The sequence below is a fragment of the Camelina sativa genome, chromosome 18 (assembly GCF_030686135.1).
Source record: "Camelina sativa cultivar CO46 ecotype springtype chromosome 18, ASM3068613v1".
NCBI lineage: Eukaryota > Viridiplantae > Streptophyta > Magnoliopsida > Brassicales > Brassicaceae > Camelina > Camelina sativa.
Window position 1 is genome coordinate 3,294,208 of NC_141897.1, and position 23,467 is coordinate 3,317,674.

The window sequence follows — 23,467 nt, forward strand, 5'->3', positions numbered from 1 at the left end:
CTTCAAGTTGCAGCAAACAGTGGAGCGGCTGTGTCAGAAAAGCATGCTTGTGTTAACTGTGTCAGAAACAAAAGCATGGGTCAAGTTGACAAAAAGAGAACAAGCTTTTACCCAAAAGTCAAGAGGAAGAAGCTTGTGGAACCTAGGGTTTGTGGAGAACTCTAAGAGGTATAAAAGGAAGAGGTGGTAGCAAGAAGAAGCTTATGCACCTTATACCTAAAATTGAGAGAAGCACACATGTTGTGTGTGGTGTTGTCCCACCAGTAAGATAGAGAATCTGCTGGTGGTTTTTGTAGAGGTTCACACTCGTCGGAAACGACAAAGAGTGGTAGTTCTTTTAGTTCATGTAGATTAGAGTGGTAGGCACAAGTGTGTGCTAGATACCATTGGCAAATGTGACTTTTGCGTTCTAATTCTAGTGAATGATTCTGGACTTGGTCCCGGGGATATAGGTTATCCGAACCCCGTTAACAAATCTCTTGTGTCGTCTCTTCACTATCCTTTCATCTCTCTGTTAAGCATCACACATACAGATCTGTCATACAAGTCTGTAGATCTAGCACACATCTCATTATTATCTCTAACAGGTTAGATCTTGGATGTGTTGCTAGATAAGAGAGAAAAGAAGATCTTTATCGTTTGAGAAGAAAATCCAGAGTCTCTTTTAAGTTTTTGTGGAATCGAAGTAATAGAGAGAGATGGAGGAAGATGACGACGGCGGATCTGTTTTCAAACTCGCCGGATTTTGTTTTTACAGTTCATCGGGATTTTTAGTGTCATCTTCAAGATGTCTTGATTCTCATGTCGTGAGAAATTATAGTCGAAGAAAGGAGAAAGGTTTTCTTACATGGGTATTTTGTGTTATTGGTCGGCCTTCATCTAAATTCGTAAATCAGGCCCAATAAAAGCCCACAAGGAGTTGTTTTAAGGTGTTGGGCCCGTGAGGGTTCTTGTCACGTGTGAATCGGTTTTTAAAAAATCAACAAGTCAACGAGAATCTTCTACTCCTGTTTGGTCTTCACCTTGAAATTAATAGAGGATCTTGTTGATGCTCAGGGAATCTCCTTTGTCTCTACTTTGTCACAAGAAGCCTGAATCAACAGGTATTTTCTCCTAAAGCTTATGGATTTGGTTTGGAAGATTAGCCTTCAAGTTTTGCGATTACCTTCATCACTACTTTTGAAGTTTATGTTCCGACGCCGGAAAAGCTGTGAGCCGTTGTGAATTGTTCCTTGAACATTTCATAAAATTCACTGGAGATTATGGTAACAGTATGAAGTATATATCGTGGATTTGAGGTGGAACTACATCATTTTTGAAATTATAAAAAGAGTTTGAGGCTAAGAAGATGTCACCAGATGCTCATAGTTGTTAATCCAAATATGGGGTGAGTCCTTGTTCTGTGTCTCTAACAGTAAAGAGAGTAACGAAGTGTTGTGGTTTACATCTGATTTTGAGTATGAGAAGAAGACGCTCATCTCTCCGCCGCTGAGGACTCAATGGTTGTTTGATTGGTTCTTTGCAATCACAAGTGTTACTTGTGTTGGGACTTTAGAGAAAGAGTTAATAACACCCCTGGTTATTTTCTCCAGTTTGAAAAAAAAAAGGAAGTGATTCTTGGCAAAGAATTATGATCTCTGAATTCGGGTTCTATGGAAGTGAAGAAGAGCTTGTGTGAGGAATGGAGTTTGATCCTCACTAATATTGAAGGTTGTCGCTGATGCGTCTTAAGAAAGATGAAGAATTGATCTTGTGTGGTCTTGTGTTATCTTGGGTTTTTGGTAATTGTGCAAAGGCCTAGTGTGCTATTATATCTAAGCCCATTACAGAAAATGGTAAAGATAGGTCAAAGCTGCAGGTGACTGTGGAGTTCGACGTCAACCACATGTTTGGGTTCAGTTTGAGCCTTTATGTATGCTTGAGGAAGCACGTGGAGTATTGCGATCTGATGGAGATAGAAATAGTATGGTGAACAAGTGGTCAGGGAGGGGCTGAATTGCATTAGTTGTGTTGCAGAGGTTTGTCTCAACCTATCAAAGATGCTTCTAGCTAAAGAAGAAGACCTGAGGTCATATTGATTAGTTGAGATCACAAGAAAGGGAAGTATCATCAAAGGATAATCATTTGGATTATGGGCCCTAAAAATTTTGCTAGCTTTTGAGAAGAGATCAAATGAAACATTTTTCAGATACTGAAATCCGCAGTCCTGTTATAATTTCATACATCAAGGAAATTGTTGTGTCGCTGGTATGTGTTCTTCTTCTACAATTTCCTTTGACTACAGATCTTGGCTTCTAGTGCTGGCAGGTGTTTTGAAAAACTGGAAATGAGATCTTCTCAAAGACATAAAGATCCCTTTCTGGTTCTGTGTGATATTATTGGAATCTGCTTTTGAAGTTGGTTGTTTGCAGAGTTATCTTTATGGATATGTTTTGGGGATTTGGTCATAACTTCCAAACCGTAAACCCAAATTATGATCTGATTTCACCTATAGCTCCCTATCTCTGATGTTGGTCTTGTTACTAAGTTGCAGAATTTTCTGGGTTGAATTGCTGCTTCGTCGATGTCGTGTATCAAGAATGGTTAAAAAGTTTTTATGAAAGATATATCAAGATCTTTGAAGTCTACAAAGAGACAAGGTCTGTGTTGTGTTGATTATGTGTTCCTATGGAAAAGTTCTTGGTGGAAACACATAATCAACATGGGGGAGTAAAACAAACTCATAATGATAAAAGAAGAAGATATGAAGAAGTTATGATTTTGATGGAGTTGCAGGTTCAGGAAGCTGTTTTGTGTCTGAATTTTCATCTTCGTTTGACATGGCTATAAACCTTGGATTTTAGCATTGAAAGATGTTTTGGAATCTTGAAAGCAGGATCTTTATAGTTATATAAAGGTATCCTTCTGATTCTGTGCCATTTGATGGGAAACTGTTCCCAAAGTTAGCTGTTCGCAGGGTTTTAGCATTTTTGATCTGCTTTGGAAATTTGGTCTTAACTTTCAATCAACAAACCCAAATTGTGATCCGCTTTTCCTGTGGGTTTATATTACTGTCCTTGATCATCCCACATCACTCTGGAATTTTCTGGGCTGTTTTGTCATTTCGTATATGCTCTGAATCAAGGCAGTCTCTGCATCAAGGCGAAAGAAGAAGCTCAGTTCAAGACCTCCTCGCTGGAAAAAGAAACAGAAGTTCTTATTGTTCCTTGGTTTGTTAATCACAATCAAAGTATTACGATCTATCAGTGAGTAACACTAAGTTGATTGTGAAGAAGTGTGGAAAGTCATCTGATCTGAAGGTGAACATCTTGCACCAAAGTGTGAAGTGTTCAAGACATACATTCACCTCTGTGTCACTACCTCAAAGCTATGTCAATGTAAGTTAAATCTTCTGCGTGATGGAATATGATTCCAAGGATTTAATCTCTGCAGGGAATTAGTGTCACGAGAGAAGTGTTACTATGGAGATGTGAAACCCATATTTTGCTGTTGAAAATTCTTATGGTTCTTGGAGGTTTTTGTGAGGAATGTCCTTAAAGCTCTTATCAGATGTTATTGGTGTTGTTCTCAGTTGTGTCTTCTATTGGTTGGGATTGTGTACAAGTAAGTTGTTGCAGAATATTCAAGAAGACCTCTGGGTGTTAGAAGAGAAGAGTAAGAGCGCTCGATTATTAAAGTTTAAGAGAAGGATTCACTTTCACTTGTAGTATAAGATGGTCGGGATCAATCTGAGGTAGAATACTCTGAGTTGTGTAACTCTGGTTCAGTTCTGCAAGGTTAGCAAAAGTGACATCTGCAAGGAGATGTTATTCGGGATCAATCTGAGGTAGAGTACTCAGAGTTGAGTAAAACCGATTATGTTGTAACCCAAGAAGCTGAAGTGTCTTGTCAGTGAAAGTTGGGACATCGCTTTTGAAATTCAAGAAATTGTTGCTGCTCTAGTTTTTAAATCTGAGGATTGTTTATGAGGTTCTTCTTTTGTGCATTGAAGAAGGATGTTCCAAATACTGAAACAACACCTGCTTCAGAAGCTACAATTGTCTATCTTATTCACTGGTTCATTGTTGGGATCAAAAGATGTTGTTTAAAGGTTGTCTCAAGGTGGAGTCTCAAGGAAATCATAGTTGTGGTATGTATTGCAATTGTTTAATGGAAGCTGCATGTCGACCTCATGAAGTACAATATATGGATCTCTAGTCTTTCTTAGTAAGAAGGGTTTCTGAATTTAAAGGAGGGCATTCTGAAGGCTATATCTGCAAAAATGGAAACAACTTTAAATCAAGGCTACTTGAGCAAGTAAGTCTGCAAAAGCTGGGGCTATTCAGTCAGTGCTACGTTTAACAAATCATCAATTCTTCGAGAGATTATATGTCTAAGTTTCCGCTGCAACTACAAAGGTATTATTTTGATGATTGTGTTATTGCTTCTGATCAATTTTTGCTTCCATTGTTCAAAGGGTGAACTTTGAAATGAAGCACATTGTTTGCTAGTGCTGATGAGTTTCTGACAAAGTTAAGATTCATGAGGTTCAAAGAGGATTTTAAGATGTTTGACATTTGTGCTCTCAAGGAAGTGTTCTCAACTCAGAACTAGTTTGTGTTTTTGTCTTTAGAAATTAGCTGTTTTGTGCGTACGACAGGCTTTGATCCTGTTCCTATTGGCGACAGCGGTACATTTCTGAAGATGGGTTAACTAGTTCTGAGCTACTCTCATTTGTGTCATTGTAACCAAGTAATCATTGTCAATGGTTTGATGGCTGATATCGTGTTCTGGTTTTATGATTTTGGTATGTGTGAAGTTTCTGCAGTGTTCAGGCAAGTCTGAGCAGACTCTTCTCATCAAAGCAAGAGGAGGATCAATATTTGCTTAATGAGTTCCTTATTGGACTATGCTCTTGATATGTTACTTTTTACCTTAGTTATGCACTCAAGCAGGGGGAGTTTTTATGGTTGCCTTGCAGGATGAGTTAGTGCCATTGATTGCTTGAGTATCAAACTGCGCTAAAAAGGGAGAGTTCTTGTACTTTCTCCCATTTGCTAGTTGTTGGAGCTGTTATGCTTGTGTCATTGCTGCTGTCACAACTTGAAGGTGTTTGATAAATGCAGAAGATGGCGTTACATTCAAAATCCAAGGTTTGATGATGATGAGTTGGTTTCATTGTATGAAGTGGAATATCAAACTGAGCTATAAAGGGAGACTCTCTGATTTACTCCCATATGCTAGTTGTTGTTGTTGCTATGCTATGTCATGGTTGCAGACAACACTTGTAGGTGTTTGATATTCACTGAAGATGTGATCAAGTCAAGATCAGGATCTTGATGGGTTATGATTAAGGGAGAGCTAGAGTCCTTCAACACAGTCAGCAAGGGAGAGATTGATTTGTGTGTTGACCGAAATTGAAGTTGTTTGAAACAGATGTGCCAGTAGAAACAAGAACATGATATGTAGAGGTTGCAGATCATCAACGTTTGTCAGTCCTACAACTCAGTCAACAAGGGAGAGATTGAAGATACATTGTGTTGACAAAATTGTATGACTGACAACAAAGCGTAAAGGAGCAACTAGTGAAACAGATAAGAGAAGATCAATGACAGAATCCTCTCAAGGTAATGAAGATGCCAAAGTCTCAGTTACAACATGAAAGCTTGAAGATCATCAAGTGCCAGAATAGAGAAAGCTTGAGTTCTATAACGTTCTATAACTCAGTAACAAAGGGAGAGATTGAAGATATATTGGTGTTGTTACTGATTATCAGACTCAAGAGAGATGATCAAGAAGCAATGAGAAAACCTGATACAAACGCATGTTCAGACATAGAAGCAGTGAACAAAATGGAATATGTGTAACCAGCTACAGACACAAACGCAATGATTCCTCAGATAGAGAATCAGAGAATCTACCACAGCCAAGACAGCTCAATGTGAAGTCACATGGAATGAAGTGACATGCTGAACCTTGGAGTCTTATTGTGAAGATTCAAGAAGTGAGAACTCAGCCAAGATATTCTTAATCAGCTGAGGAAACTGAAAGCACATCAGAGCAGAAAGAAATGAGCAACTATAACAGAGCAAAGATATATAGCAGTTGAGTAAACCTGAAGTACAACAGAGGTGGAAACAGAGCAGACATGTTTGGTGGTTGTGTATTGCAACAGAGCTGGAAACAGGGTAAACCTCGTGAAGAGGTTGTGTAGTGCAATAGAGCGGAAAAGCTTCAAGTTGCAGCAAACAGTGGAGCGGCTGTGTCAGAAAAGCATACTTGTGTTAGGTGTGTCAGAAACAAAAGCATGGGTCAAGTTGACAAAAAGAGAACAAGATTTTACCCAAAATTCAAGAGGAAGAAGCTTGTGGAACCTAGGGTTTGTGGAGAACTCTAAGAGGTATAAAAGGAAGAGGTGGTAGTAAGAAGAAGCTTACGCACCCTAGACCTAAAATTGAGAGAAGCACACATGTTGTGTGTGGTGTTGTCCCACCAGTAAGATAGAGAATTTGCTGGTGGTTTTTGTAGAGGTTCACACTCGTCGGAAAAGGCAAAGAGTGGTGTTTCCTTTAGTTCATGTAGATTAAAGTGGTAGGCAAAAGTGTGTGCTAGATACCATTGGCAAATGTAACTTTTGCGTTCTAATTCTAGTGAATGTTTTTGGACTTGGTCCCGGGGATGTAGGTTATTCAAACCCTGTTAACAAATCTCTTGTGTCGTCTCTTCACTATCCTTTCATCTCTCTGTTAAACATCGCACATACAGATCTGTCATACAAGTCTGTAAATCTAGCACACATCTCATTCTTTCAACTGGGAGGGTGAAGAACAAGAGAAGGGTTTTCTGCAACATGAATGAACTTCGTATTGAACATTTGGATTATCTCAGAGCTCTCATTGTTAACTATAGTCTTAAGCTTCTTATCCCAAAGAATCAACCACAAACAAACAAACAAACAAAATCTAAAAATCCGATATGTTACCAAAATCTGACTTAAGGCCACACCATGGATTTAAAGAACTTACAGGAACAGTGTATTTGCCCGTGTAGTTCGAGCTAGCGATATCATAAAGTTCTCTTATGCTTCTTGCACCATTAAGACGATCAGTATCAGCTCCAAGAACTTCTGTATCTGAATCTAGAAAAACCCATCCCATATGGTCGTCGCTTTCTTTGGTTTTTCTCCAAACTGGTTGGACAGACTAATGAACAAAACCGATCGATCAGATTATGTTCCATAGAAAATCGTAACTAAATATGTCGGAAACGGATTCTTTACTAACCGAGAAGCTTATTGCTTTTTTAAGCCCTTTGAGTTTCAATACTGCAAGACATCTTGAAGCCCATGGACAAGCGTAAGATATGTAAAGATGGTATCTTCCTGACTTTGCTGGAAACTGTGAATCAGGTTTTTGTGATACAAAGTTCCGGAATGACGTTGCGGTTCTAGCATAATCCGACTTCTCGTTAGCTATTGATGACATTGACATTGCTGATGCACAATGGACAGTAAAAAAAAACAAAAAAAAAAAATCAAAATCAACATTTAGAACATAATTTGTAACTATATATGTAAAATGAATTTACTGTAAAATTTATTCAAACCAAAAAACTGGTTTTACAAAAAAGATATATTTGGAGCCGAAACATTTGAGCTTAAAAACAGAGCTTTAAACAGAGGACTAGAAGCTTGTCAAGGTGAGGTTTATGGATTGCGTGTAGTAAACTATCTGCATACGTGTGGTCACCTTTGTTTTGAATGGAGCTGAACGGATTTCTGATGTTTTTATCGGTAAGGGACATGAGCCGAGCTGTTGAAATATTAGGTTCTCCATATTACTCAAATGAAGCTGCAATGACATAACCAAAAAAATACATAAAACTTAATGTTATATCTAAGATAGGTTTCTGACAGCAAAATTAAGAACTTAGAACAAGAATGAAAAAAATTAAACAAGTACCTAACACAATAATGAATGTGAGATTCGATTCGATCAGAAAATTGATGATGAAGCAAGTCTTCAACTGTTGTCTTCGATGCTACGTAATTAATAAATGTGAAAACTGAGTCAACATTGGCGAGCAGAAGAAGCTTATGGATGGTATTAAGAAAAGAAAAAAGACAAGTCTGGCTTCGAACAGAGAACCTTGAAGTCAACAACAATACATCAATAATTGACGAAGGAAAATTAAAGTTATGATCTCGTAAAATGCTCGGTATTTTTCGAAAAGACTTTGAATTCAAAGATGATTAAAGCCCTCCAAGAAACTGAGATTAAGATTTAAAACAGAAAATAAAGAATCCAAACAGAAGAAAGATGGGAAAATATGAAGAAGACATTATCATTCAAGAATCTATGGCTAAGCCTAACTGCTACTTCCATGAGAATAGTTCTGTATACCAATGTTCGATGACAATGCTCATGCATGCTTTCACTGACTCCAGATGCATGTTAAGACATGATAACTTGACATCTGCGAGAACGCTTTCTAGATGTAAGATACATCTTGAAGATGTGATCTATGGGTTGATTGGTCATAGCCTTAGGAGAATCTGTGAAACTCAGCTTGAGTTTCATAAGGACTGGTGAATTCTCAAGAAAATAGTGAACTAGTTAAATCCCAGTTGTTTCCTTCCTAATCATCAATCAGTTTGTTAATCTCAACACACGTCAGAGTCGATGTTAAACACCACATTGGTAAGATCAATTTGCTCTGGATCCGTCGAAACAAATAAGTCTTGCCAAATAAGACGAGCAATTCAAACCCGCGTAAAAACAAACAAATCCCAATACTATATTCAAACCCTTTTGTTACATATTGGTACACATCCCATCTATTGAATCACGATCTGAGTTACGTACGATCGATCAGAGGAATTACAAATCCACTGACCATTGTACATTTTGTGGAACGGTGGAAGATGTTTAAAGAAATGGTCTCATCAACCAATGTTCTTAGCAATCTCCTTAAGCAAAAACTTCGAAAATTTTCCAGTCGAAGTCTTAGGCAACTCATTCATAAACAAGACAGTTTTAGGAACCATAAACCTAGGCATCATTTTCCTACAATACTCTATCAACTCCTCCTCGGTAGGTTTCGAACTCAACCTACTTTTCAAACTCACAAACGCACACGGCGTCTCTCCCCAAAACTCATCAGGTCTCGCCACCACCGCCACTTCATTCACCGCCGGATTCGTATACAAAACCGTTTCAACCTCAACTGTATTCACATTCTCTCCACCCGTTATGATTATATCTTTTGACCTATCCTTAATCTCTAGATAACCATCCGAATGAATCACACCAACGTCTCCGGTGTATAACCACCCGTTCTTGAGAGCTTTCTCTGTTCCGATCCGATCTTTTAAGTAACCAAGCATGATCGAGCTTCCTCTCATCACTATTTCTCCGACGGTTTCTCCATCCCTCTCAACGCTCCGACCTGAGTCAGGATCCACCACGTCGATTTCAGTAAACCCTCCGATGGTTCTCACTCCTTGCCGTGTCTTCAACATGGCACGATCACTCGCCGGTAAACGATTCCACTGCGGCTTCCACGCGCAGGAGACGACCACACCAGCCGTTTCCGTTAGTCCGTAACCGTGACTGATCACAAACCCGATTGATTCTGCTCGGAGGATCACGGCGGCTGGAGGCGGAGAACCGGCGGTTAAGAAGTTGACGGGACGGTTAAGAGGCTGCGAGTCCTGAGTCGAGGATAACATGTTGAGCACTACCGGAGCTCCACACATGTGTGTGACGCCGTGATCACGAATCAAACGATAGACTAACGGCACGTTAACCTTGCGCAAACAGACGTTTGTTCCTCCGACGGCGGCGATTCCCCATGGATAGGTCCAACCGTTAGCGTGAAATATCGGTACAATCCATAAGTAAACCGGATTTTTCGGTACGGTCCAATCGATTTGTGAGTCAACTGACATAACGTAAATGCCCCTGTGGCAGTGTAACACTCCTTTAGGAGCCGAAGTTGTACCAGAAGTGTAATTAAGCACAACTGGATCCCATTCGCTTTCGGGTCGGATCCATTTGAAATTCGGATCACCTCTCTGGATCAGGTCATCGTAAGTGTAACTGAATTTGTTGCAATCGGCCAAGTCAGCATCTCCTCCTCCTCCTTCCTCTTCTTTATCTGCGACGAAGACGAGAACGGGCGGATCAGTTGTCATCATCGCGATAGCTTCTATGGCTAGACTACAGAAGAAGATGTCGACGAAAAGAAGCTTAGATTCAGAGTGTGTGAGAAGAACAGAGACGGTGCGTACGTCGAGGCGTGTGTTGATGTTGTTGAGTATTGCGCCGGACATGGGAACAGCGAACTGGAGCTCGTACATCGCCGGAGTATTGGGAGAAAGGACGGAGACGACGTCGGACTTTCCGATCCCAAGTGATGACAGAGAGGACGCGACGCGGAGGCAACGGAGGTTTGTTTCCCGCCACGTGTAAACGGTGTTACTTCCGTAAACGATGGAGGTACAGTCACCGTATACGATGGCGGCTCTCTCCAAGAACCCTAACGGCGTCAATGGTGGCGAGTTAGCGGCGCATGGCTTTATTTCCTCCATCTCTTCTCGAGTTTGTTATGAGAGAGTATACTATCTAGTTTGAATTATTTATACAAGAAAAACAAATTGAAGAGTCTTTGTTAACTGTTATTATGTCCAAAACAGGAAAAAAACGTGAGCCCATAACCATCACAGGCGGTTGCAGAATTTAATTGTACCAACGACTATACAAAATGGGTATTAATTTATAGACGACAACTGAGAAAACGATATTAGGAGGAGTCCTCCCTCCGGGAAAGAGTTAATCATACAACCTAAAGGCGTGGGTTATCAGAGAGTATACTTTGTAGTTTAAATTATGTATACAAAGAAAACATAATTAAAGAGTCTTTGTTAACTGTTATTATGTCCAAAACAGGAAAAAAACGTGAGTCGTGACCATCAGTCCATCAGAGGCAGTATTAATTTATAGATGACAACTGAGAAAACGATATTAGGAGGAGTCCATGTCTCCCTCCGGGAAAGACAGCAACTGAGAAAACGATATTAGGAGGAGTCCATCTGTCCATGTCTCCCTTCGGCAAAGAGTTAATCACACAACCTCTAATTTTAATTTATAAAGGGACAACTGAGAAAACGATATTAAATTCAAAAAAAACAAATGATATTAAATTCAAAAAAGAAAAAACGATATTAGGAGGAGTCTATAGCGTAATAAATGTTATTTATGGTTGTAAAAACTTTGATTGTAAAAATTTTACTGTAAAGAATTTGGCTGCAAAGGTTTTGACTGTAAATATTTTGATTCAGTAAAATCTTATTGTTAAAACTGTTTTTTTTTTATTATTACTAAGATGTCGGCCCGTGTATTAACATTGTTAATTTCACATTTCGAGTGATAATTTTTTGGTAATTTTTTAACTATATAATATAAAAGTCATAAATAATGAGTAAGATGAATTAACCAAATTAGTTAAATAAAATATTTGTTATATATATAAAAATGAAAAATCGATTCAGTGAAAATAAGAGAATATGTTAAAGATATATAAATCTAGGTTTACCCAATCATACTCAGATAATCAATTTTGAAAGATATTCACATAGAATAAAATTTAAATCATTATTCTATCAAAATTTATAAAAAAAATAATAAGAGAATCAGGGAGAAAGAGCTCATAGCTGCAACTGCAACCAACCAAATTGACTAAAAAGATAAATGTATGAAAAATTAGAAATCACAATTTAATTACCTAAATTAATACTTGAAAGAGATGATTAATACAGTTAGATGGAAAACGACACCAAACAAAAGTTAGATGAATGAATTAATAAATAAAACAATCTAATTTTTTTTAACAAAGATGAGTGAATTAATATTGATTAATAAATTGAAATAAAATAATACCCAGAATTTTCAAATTTGGAGGTATTAAACAATAGTCAAATAACAAAAAATCTTTTCAAGTTCCATAATATATATATATATATATATATATAAAAACAAAGAGGTGTGAAACAAAAATGTGCAAAAACTAACAAATGTGAACATTGAAAGTTGGGATCAAAATATTGCAACTTTTAAGATCATTAACAAATCTAAACAGTTAGATGAGATAATAAAAATAATCTCATCAGTTATATTTAAATTGACCCCTAAAAGTGAGTTTGCTATAATATATAAACATATAAATCTATGATTTTATTTATTAACTTGTAAGTATAAAAAATACTCAGAAAACAATAAATTCGAAACTTGTTTTTGTATTCCATAAAATTTTCTATATAATAAACAAAGAGGTGTAAAATATAAAGGTGTAAAACATAGAAGGGTAAAAAAAATGTGAAAAACTAATAGGTGCGAGTTTTGAAGATGGGGGTACGACGAAAAGATGCAAAAATATGAAAACAAAGACGTGTGAAACAAAAAGGTGTGAAACAAAAAGATGCAAAAACTAACAAGTACAAACATTGAAATAAAGAGGTACGACGAAGAAACACAATTGTTGTATCAAAACACTGCAACTTTATATAAACAAAGAGGTGTAAAACAAAAGGATGAAAACTAACGGGTGCCTACATGGAAAGTTGGGGGTGCGACAAAGAAAAACAATTGTTGAATCGAATCTTTGAAACTTTTGAGGTCATTGACAAAGGGTGAGATCATTAATAATACTTAAATAATAAATACTCTTTTCAAAATCCATAAAAATTTGTATATATATAAAAACAAAAAGGTATGAAAACATAGAAGTGTGAAACAAAGGTGTGAAACAAAAAGGTGCGAAAACTAACAATTGCAACCATTGAAAGCTAGTGGTACGACGAAGAAACACAATTGTTGGATCAAAACATTGCAACTTTATATAATCAAAGAGGTATAAAACAAAAAGATGTGAAAACTAACGGGTGCCAACATAGAAAGCTGGAGGTGCAATGAAGAAACACAATTGTTGGACCGAAACTTTGCAACTTTTGAGATCATTAACAAAGGGTAAGATCATTAATCATACTCAAATAACAAAAACGCTTTTCAAAGTCCATAAAAATCTGCATATATATATATAAAAAAAACGAAGAGTGTGAAAACAAAGAGGTGTGAAACAAAAAAGTGTGAAAACTAACAAGTGCAACCATTGAAAGCTAGAGGTACAACGAAGAAACACAATTGTTGGATCAAAACATTGCAACTTTATATTAACAAAGAGGTGTAAAACAAAAGGGTATGAAAACTAATGGGTGCCAACATGGAAAGCTGGGGGTGCAACGAAGAAACATAATTGTTGGACCAAAATTTTGCAACTTTGAGATCATTAACAAAGGGTGAGATCATTAATAATACTCAAAGAACAAAAACTCTTTTCAAAGTCCATAAAAATCTGTATATATATAAAAACAAAGAGTGTGAAAACAAAGAGGTGTGAAACAAAAATGTGTGAAAACTAACAAGTGCAACCATTGAAAGCTAGGAGTATGACGAATAAACACAATTGTTGGATCAAAACATTGCAACTTTATATAAATAAACAGGTGTAAAACAAAAGGGTGTGAAAACTAACGGGTGCCAACATGGAAAGCTGGGGGTGCAACGAAGAAACACAATTGTTAGACCGAAACATAGCAACTTTTGAGATCATTAACAAAGGGTTTAATAGGTGCGATTTTTAAAAGATGGGGGTACGACGAAGAAACACGATTATTGGAAAAAAAAAACTTGTAACTATTGGGATCATCAATAATTTTAAACCGTTAGATGAGATAATAGAAAAAATCTCATCCGTTAGATTAAAGTTGACCCCCAAAAGTGGGTTTGATATTATATATAGATATATAATTTTATAAATATATATTTTGATAATTATAAATCCATATGTAATTAGAGACAAAACAATAAATTTTAATAATAACAAAATTGTAAGGAAATGCAATGTTGATGGCGAAATAATATATTTGTGAAGAGAAGTGGATATCAAAAGAAAGGTAAAAAAGTTTGTGCAAAACATATATGTAAATTAATAGAGAGTTTTTAATTATGATGGGGGAATAAAGTTTTATGTTTTAAAAATTTGTTGGTTTTACAAAGTTTTAAAGCGTGATTTTGAGGCTTTAAAAAAGAAAGAGAAATAAAGAAGGAAAACATTAAAGTGGCTGTGGAAAATTTAAAAAATAAAAAAGTAATGAAAGCTTGATTGGGAAATAAAATACCTTTAAGACTTTTAATTGCTTTTAAAGCCTTCAAATTTTAACCTCCAGGAAAGAGTTACAACCTCTAATATTAAATTTTTAAAACTATAATTTAACATGTTTCTTGTTTTTATTCAGATACTAAAAACTAGGAAAGTTTATGTCTCCTTCCCATCTATTGCAAAATAATTTTGTTTTTATATAATCATAATTAAATCAAGAGATAAGTTGGAAAATAGTACACTTTTCAAATTTAATTAGAAAAGTAGTAGATGCATTAGTTGAAACAACCACCTTCATAAACCCATAATTTTTATAACACAAAATTAACCAACAAAAATCCAATTCAATCTTTATAAATAACTAACCACAAGTAATTTTCATTTTGCTTCAATTGAAACTGACACCCTAAATGTCTATCCCGTCACTTCTCCTCTATGGATCACCACCTCCAGCCATTTATGCCATAGCCTAACACTCCAAAATAGCCATCCAACGCCATACCAACACAAAGACACATCTACAAGACAAGACAATCAATCATACAATCACAAAAAACAAATAAACAGAGATCTCAACGCGTAGATAAGCCATGTTTATGCACACACCTCTAAGACAAGAAGATTATGACGAAGAACAATAAGAACAAGCTCCATAACAACCTCCTAAAGTCGCACACGCCGAGAATTCCTTTCCAACGAACAGATCTCACCAAAACATCCATAGAAACCTTCCCTTTTGCTCCCAGAAACACATGACTTTTTCTCTCTTCTCTTTCACAAAGCTACGAAAAAGTGATTACAAACCCTAAGAACCTCTAGATTTTTCTTTGAAAACGAGCCTTACGGTTTTCTTCTTAACCCGAACCAAAATAATCGATTTAAAACTTAATCGGGTACCAAAGTGTTAATCGACACCCACCCAGAAAGCCTCCTTTTGGTTTGCGGGTGTTACTGGTGATGATGATACCTCTAGATAGATATGTACATGAGAAGTGAGTATTTGTTTCTTACGATCTTAAAATTTGGGACCAAATTATAGTTTTTATGTTTTTCTCCAACCACTGACTGAAGAGTTAAAATAGTTATGGATCAGTGAAGTTGAGGCCTATGACGTACCAGTAAATCATAATTTCAGCCTTAAAGATGTTATCTAGTGGACTATAAGCGATTTTCCGGCAGATGGTAAGTTGTTGGGATGGACGATGCATGGAAAACTATCTTGTTCCATTTGCATAGATGGTACAATTACGTTTTTATTGCTAGCTGGTAGAAGAACATGTTGGTTTGAGTACAGTCACATCACATAAGATTTCTTCATGTAGGGCATTCTTTACGGAGACAAAAAGTTTTTCTGAAAGGAAAAGCACACAGTGAAGATGTACCCACCTTAATATTTGACTAGTGAAAAAGTTCTAGATGAGCAGATATGACATGTTGAACCACCTAAAACTTTTGATGTTAGTAATAATGGTCATTAGGTAAAGGGTAACGGCTAAAGTCACCGATGAATGGCATATTGACACAAAAAAGCACATTTTGGGAACTATCTTATTGGAAGAATCTTACGCTATGACACAATCTTGACTAAATATATATGAAGAAGATTTTTTTGGACAACGTCATGTATACTGTTATGAATGTCAAAGACAAATCAAAAGACACACTGAAGTCAAGAATCGATATTGCAAGGTTTTGTGATTGGTTTAATTTGCATGTATTCGGTAGTCTGTACTAGGGACATATGTGTAAGATAAACATCGAACTAGGGAAGAAGTGGCTTCTAATAAATTCCTTCAACCTTGATATGTATTTACTTTGTAGTTGTACTTGTGGTATTCATTTCCAGCCAAGAGAAGAAGAGGCTTCTCTCTTTTTCCATCCGCAGCAATTTTTAATTAACTAAATTTTAACCCGCGGTACATCGCGTGTATATAATTTTTATTATTATTTGTATTTTATGTTGGATTTGTCTGTCAAATATTGAATGTTTTGTAAATAGAGAAATAACTAAATTTTCCGGCAGTTTGTACAGCTAAATATTTATATTAAATTATTTAACCCGCAATATACTTCATGACCATTTGTTTGTTATATTTAGTTTGTTTTGTTTAGTGTTTGAGATTCTATTTTAATTTTTAATTATTATAACAAAGAAAATAAGGGAACTAAATACCTAATAAGTCATTTATACACTATGATTAAGTCACATTGTTCCTAATAATTTAATTATTTTACACAATCTTAGTTAAATTAACTTGATTTTATATGTCAAATATTCTAATATTAATAGTGTTAAAAATAATAAAATAAGGATTTAACCCGTGTTAGCACAAATTTAATGATATTTTTTTTAATTCTAACATGTACTCTTTATAACTCATCTACTATATAATCATATTATATAGTATTTTAAACTTTTTTAATTTTACATATTTGTAATATTTTAATATTTTTTTAAGTTTATATATACTAATTAGAATAATTAAATAAATGTGAATGAAAGTTTTTCTTACGTTAAGAATCAAACCTCACAAGTATTAGAAAACAAAATGGAAATCAAATTGTTATTTTTTTGTTTGCAAATGAATTCAGAGATAGAATATATTCAAAACATAATAGAAGTTGTGGTTAAATATATTTTAGTTTCTGTTTCCAAATTGGAATGGAATGTAAAATATTTAGGAAAGAAAATTTGAAGTAATGTTATTTTTGGAAAATTTTAATGATTAACTTTGTAAATAAGTTTTTAAATAAGTACAGAGAAATGTACAGAAAAAATGGTAGAACCGTAGAACCCAAAATGTATTTAAAAAATGTATATATATATAGATGCATTAAATTGCAATTTTATTGGATCCACAAGAAGCTTCATTTATACAAAAGGAAATAACTGAAACCAGAATTTTCAAACCAAACTTGAAAAGGAAATATCATATTGAAGTGTGAGTGAGGTAATAAAGATATGGCTTTCTTTTATTGAGTTCCAATTTTTCTAACCAACAATGTAAATGATTTTAAAAGTTAATTGGTTGGCGGATCAACCCAATGTCCGTGTCGTGGGTCATTCATATCTTAATATTAATTCTTAAAATGTTGGTAACTTTATGGAGGAATGAATGTAAGAATTGTTTTTTAGTTTATTACGTAAGTTAGGTATTAATTTATTACATAACTAGATATAAAATAGCCCGCTCATATGCGCAGGTAGTTGTAAAATTAGTCATGTTAATTAGTTTTAATTTATTTAATATCAGAAAATCATATATGTATAGACACAAATGAATTTCCAAAATTTCTATAACATGTTTTACATGCAATTATCTATATATATATATATATATATATATATATATTCAAATCATGCAATATCAGATATATTTTAAATATAATACTACATACATGCATATTTCTTAAGTTTATTTGTAATCTTGATTGTTCAACTTTGATAATAGTTTTTAGCATTTATGGACAATTGAGTTGAAAAAATTAGTGAAAAAAGAAATTTTACTATGATATTCAAACATTTAGTTTAAGTTAATTATATAAATTAACACCTCATATAAAATATTTAATAGTTAAAATCCAAATTATTCTGTATATTATATTACCTTCCAAAGTGTCTCAACAATTTATATTACATTCCCTTTCAAAGTGTGTTATTTTAACATATTTCACACATATTAAAAAAACTTACGTAAATTTCTATTATACTTTTTATAAATATATCAAAAATAACTTTCTAATTAATAAACTGAAATGATATGGATAACTAGCCCTAATTTACTGTATTTACTCATCGAATCCTTATATTACACACAAATTTTAGATTTATCTTCAGTTTCGACCACATTATAGATATGAACATATGTATACACAACCACTTAAGTACTAGGTAATTCAAACCCAACACCTTGAAACTGAAAAATAATATTTTGTTTTCTGGCAACTACAATTTTTTGTATGTTAGGAAGAATTAATTATCAATCAAACTCGCTTTATAATTTATTTATAAAGGAAGACCACGATGTTGTTCAAAAGCAAAATGAACCCCGATGTTGTTCTTCATGCTTTGAGGCACGATGTCCAAAAGTATCCTCGTTTCTGCAGCAAACTGGTACCCACTAAAACACATATATATATATATATATGTATATATATATATATATATATATGCAAACCTCCTTATACATTTTTTTTTTTTTTTTGTCAACTCTTTATACATAATTATGTTCGATCACTTGTAAGTGATGCATTCAAACATGACCATATTTTTGAATTTCAAGAGTTTATTTTTTAAATATAGATAAATAAATTGATTTTCTTTTTACGTAAGATAATTAAAAAATGACCTGATTTACAATTTTAGATTTTCTTGAATTTATTCTTTAAATATAGATAATAAATTAATTAAAAAATATATGTGATATTTATTATACTCATCTCCATGTAATTTGAGTCGACGTACGGCCATGTTTTTTTTTTTAATTTATTTATAGATATATAAATTTTGTATAAATCCTATCTTAACACATGTCGTTTGGTCTCCATCTGTGCCTTATCTTAATAGTCTGAAAATGGTGCAAAATGGATCGAGACCGACGTCAACGTAGAAGATCATGTAATCGTACCGTCCATAGATCAAGAAGAGATATGTGATGGTGGGCAAAGCTTCGTCGATGACTATATCTCACGTCTCACAATGATTCCTCTAGATAGATCACGACCTTTGTGGGACATTCACATCCTTAACGTCAAAACCTTGGATGCTGAAGCAGTTGGTATAATAAGATTTAACCATGCGTTGGGAGATGGAATGTGTAAGAGTAGTATAGTACGAGGGTCTAAGTGTAATTAAGTTCTCCTAGGGTTTTCTCTGTATACTATATATATGCTGTAAACACCTTACATAATATTCATTCAAATATATTTCTTACATGGTATCAGAGCCTCCGATACCTAAATAATAATAAATAAATAAAAACAAACAATCACAAAACCCTTATTTTTTTCTTTCTTTGTCTTCGCCGCCTCCTCCCTCGATTCAACGAGATGTCCACATCCAACCTCTCCACTGCCGATACAGTAGCTGTGACTGACACCACTTCGTTGGTTCATGTCAACACCTCTAATGTCATGAAACTGACTGCAACAAACTTCCTCATGTGGAGCCGTCAGATTTATGCCTTGTTTGATGGATACGACCTTGCCACTTATCTCGATGGTACCGTGACGGTACCAACCCCAACCATCACCGAAGCTGCTGCCACCGTTGCTAATCCAGCGTTTTCCCTCTGGCGTCGACAAGATAAACTTGTCTACAGTGCACTCCTTGGAGCCATCTCCACCTCTGTTCTACCCATTGTCTCTCGTGCAACAACTGCACGTGAGATCAGGTCCACCCTCACCGCCACATATGCCAAACCTAGTCGTGGCCACATCCTCCAGTTGCAAAACTAAGTTACCCAATGGACGAAAGGGACTCGCTCCATTGATGACTATGTTCAAGGCCTTGTTGCCTTGTACGACAAACTAGCACTTCTTGGCAAAGTTGTCGAACATGATGATCAACTAGCCAAACTCCTAAAGGGTCTTCCTAATGATTACCAGCAAGTCGTCAATCAGATTGAGGGACGTGACACCACTCCCTCTCTCCCTGAAGTTCACGAGAAGTTGATCCTCTTTGAAGCGAATCTTCACGCCAACACCAACTCCGCCACGGTTCTTCCCATCATGGCGAATGTGGCACAACGCAACCGGAACAACAACAACAACAACCGTGGTTACTCTAACAGTCGTGGCAACACCAACAACCGCTCCAACCAACACTGGCAACAGCACCAACAGTTCACTCCTCGACACGATCAACGCACTCCTCGCCCTTACAACGGACGTTGTCAAATCTGTGGTGTTCATGGTCATAGCGCCCGTCGGTGTTCCCAGCTGCAGCTACAACTCACCTCTCAGTCCTCTCAGCCATCACAAGGCTCTTACGCTCCATGGCAGCCCCGTGCAAACCTTGTTACTGCTCCGTACGGTGCGACCCCTTGGGTTCTTGACAGCGGTGCCACACACCACCTCACATCGGATCTTAACAACTTGGCACTACACCAACCGTACCAAGGAAGTGATGGTGTGAACATTGCCGATTGGTCGACACTTCCCATCTCCCAAACCGGTTCCACCTCCCACTCTACCTCTTCTCATCCTTTATACTTAAGAGATGTCTTATTTGTGCCAAATATCCACAAAAACCTGATCTCTGTTTACTGCTTGTGCAACAATAACCAAGTGTCTGTGAAATTTTCTCCCTCCAATTTTCAGGTGAAGGATCTCAGCACGGGGGACCGGTTACTCCAAGGGAAGACTAAAAACGAGTTGTATGAGTGGCCCGTCAATCCGCCGGTCTTGATGTTTGCTTCACCAACCTCTAAACCGAATCTCTCATCGTGGCACTCTAGATTGGGTCACCCTTCTCTACCTGTGTTAAAAACTGTCATTTCTAAGTTTTCTCTTCCGCTTTCTTCGTTTACACAAAAAGACATATCTTGTTCTGACTGTCATATTGATAAAAGCCACAGACCTCCAACAGACCTCTCCAATACCTATACTCTGATGTTTGGACATCTCCAATCACATCGGTTGACAATTATAAATACTATCTGGTAATTGTGGACCACCACACCAGGTATACATGGCTCTATCCACTGAAGCAGAAGTCCCAAGTAAAGGAGACCTTCATTGCGTTCACTGCCCTGGTCGAGAATCATTTCAGCGCCCAAGTTGGTACGTTATACTCCGACAACGATGGTGAATTCATCGCTCTCCATTCCTTCTTAGGCGGTCATGGCATTGCACATCTTACCACTCCTCCACATACTCCCTAACACAACGGCATCTCAGAACGGAAACACCGCCACATTGTGGAGACCGGTCTTACTCTTCTTGGACACGCATCCATGCCTATGTTGTATTGGACATATGCATTCACCGCAGCTGTGTACCTCATCAATCCTCTACCCACTTCGACACCATCGTTAGCTGATACACCATCGCCCTCTCCCTCACCGTCTCCACACCCACCGACACCACCACCACCACCACTACCAACCACTTCGACACCTCCACCCGAACCGACGACTCCACCCCCACCACCACAACCTAACACTCCACCACCACCACCAAATCCTGTCCCTCCTCACGTAAATCATCACCCCATGCAAACACGTTCCAAAAACAACATCCGTAAACTGACCAAAAAGCTTACCTACACCGCCATTACCACACACTCGCCGGAACCTATGACCGTCACACAGGCTCTCCAAGATCCGCGTTTTCGCCCAGCCATGTCCGCCGAGATCACTGCCTTAGTCGGTCTCCGTACATGGGATTTGGTCCCTCCACATCCATCACAAAACCTCGTCGGCTGTAAGTGGCTCTTTACCACAAAATATCTTCCTAATGGCTTAGTTGACAAATATAAAGCACATTTTGTCGCAAAGGGATTTCAACAAAAGCAAGGCCGGGATCACAACGAAACGTTCAGTCCGGTGATCAAGTCCACTACCATTCGTGCGGTTCTTGACGTTGCGGTTCATCATTCCTGGCCAAATCGACAACTTGATGTCAACAACGCCTTTCTTCAGGGAACGCTAGAAGATGAAGTCTATGTTGCTCAACCCCCAGGCTTTGTTGATCCGGATCGACCACACCATGTCTGTCGCCTCAACAAAGCTCTCTATGGCCTTAAACAGGCACCACGCGCCTGGTACACCGAACTCCGTCACTACCTTCTCTCCATTGGCTTCAAGAACTCCCTTGCGGACACTTCACTCTTTATTCATTGGGAAGGTCGACACATCACTTACATGCTTGTATACGTCGATGACATCCTCATCACCGGTAGTAGTACTGCACTCGTGTCGAGCATCATCAACTTGCTCGCCACCAGATTCTCCCTCAAAGACCTAGACCACCTAAGCTACGTTTTAGGCATTGAGGCCATTCGTACGCCTGCAGGACTACACCTAATGCAACATAAGTACACCATTGATCTCCTCACCAAAACGAAGATGCTCGCTGCAAAGCCCGTTTCAACACCAATGGCTCCCTCACCACAACTGACACTCACTTCCGGAACGCCGTTGGTGAATGCTACTGAATATCGCAAGGTTCTTGGTATGCTCCAGTACTTGTCTTTCACCCGTCCTGATATCGCCTATGCGGTCAATTGCCTCTCACAATTCATGCACAGCCCAACTGATCTGCACTGGCAAGCTGTGAAGCGTATACTCCGTTATCTCCCTGGAACATCGTCACATGGGATCTTCCTCCAGGCTGGTACACCTCTCACTCTCCATGCCTTTTCCGATGCAGATTGGGCCGGTGATCGCCACGATTATCTCTCTACAAATGGCTACATTCTCTATCTTGGTGGTAATCCTATCTCCTGGTCCTCGAAGAAGCAAAAAGGTATAGCTCGTTCTTCCACTGAAGCCGAATACCACGGCGTAGCAAACACGGCCTCAGAACTTCGGTGGGTCTGTAATCTCCTCACTGAGATGGGTATCACACTCCGGTCACCGCCAACCATATACTGCGACAACATGGGAGCTACGTACTTATGTGCGAACCCCATATTCCACTCACGCATGAAGCATATAGCCCTTGATTATCACTTTGTTCGTGGTCACATCCAAGATGGTGCTCTTCGTGTTGCTCACATTCACACACATGATCAGTTAGCCGACACTCTCACCAAACCTCTACCAAGACCACGTTTTCAAAATCTCAATAGCAAGATTGGAGTTCGTCCACTACCTCCATCTTGAGGGGACGTGTCAGAGTAGTATAGTATGAGGGTCTAAGTGTAATTAAGTTCTCCTAGGGTTTTCTGTATATACTATATATATGCTGTAAACACGTTACATAATATTCATTCAAATATATTTCCTACAGAATGTCCTTCTTTTCCCTCGTGCTCGCATGTACCCACAAAACATCAAATCGAGACATGTTGCCTAATGTTATTCCTTCAGTGAAACGGGGAAGCACTGTGTCGCATACGCATAGACTTGAAAAAAATGACTGGTTCTTATGGGTAACATTCACCATTGGTTCTACATTGAGACTGATATGGAATACAGTCGTAGATATGTTCTTGCTTTTTGCGACAATGTTTTTTTTGAAGGATACAGAACTTATCAAGAATGCTATGAACATGGTACGTGATTTATGTTCAGACCTCATTTGAGAGGATTTCTCTTACGTAACA

At 37.2% G+C, this 23,467-nt stretch overlaps 1 protein-coding gene and 1 pseudogene across 2 annotated transcripts; both read right to left on the minus strand.

The window, feature by feature from the left end:
• Positions 1-5,686: 5,686 nt before the first annotated feature.
• LOC104763108 (uncharacterized) lies at positions 5,687-8,164 on the minus strand. Its single transcript, XM_087497622.1, has 4 exons — positions 7,941-8,164; positions 7,728-7,829; positions 7,263-7,471; positions 5,687-7,181 (listed from the first exon to the last, which is right to left on the minus strand). The coding sequence occupies exons 2-4, from the start codon at positions 7,780-7,782 to the stop codon at positions 6,942-6,944; spliced, it is 504 nt and encodes a 167-aa protein (XP_087353748.1). The 5' UTR covers positions 7,783-7,829; positions 7,941-8,164; the 3' UTR covers positions 5,687-6,941.
• A 587-nt stretch (positions 8,165-8,751) lies between these two features.
• On the minus strand, positions 8,752-10,858 carry LOC104760438 (putative acyl-activating enzyme 5, peroxisomal pseudogene; annotated as a pseudogene). The gene has a single exon (XR_015588220.1). The product of XR_015588220.1 is annotated as a putative acyl-activating enzyme 5, peroxisomal pseudogene (transcript).
• Between the last annotated feature and the right edge of the window lie 12,609 nt (positions 10,859-23,467).

Coding starts and splice junctions, on each gene's coding strand:
- LOC104763108 (XM_087497622.1), bottom strand. CDS start 7,782: ATGTCCCTTACCGATAAAAACATCAGAAATCCGTTCAGCTCCATTCAA. Junction 7,472..7,727: donor CAGCTCCATTCAAAACAAAG/GTGACCACACGT, acceptor ATTGTGCATCAG/CAATGTCAATGTCATCAATA. Junction 7,182..7,262: donor AAAAAGCAATAAGCTTCTCG/GTTAGTAAAGAA, acceptor TTTGTTCATTAG/TCTGTCCAACCAGTTTGGAG.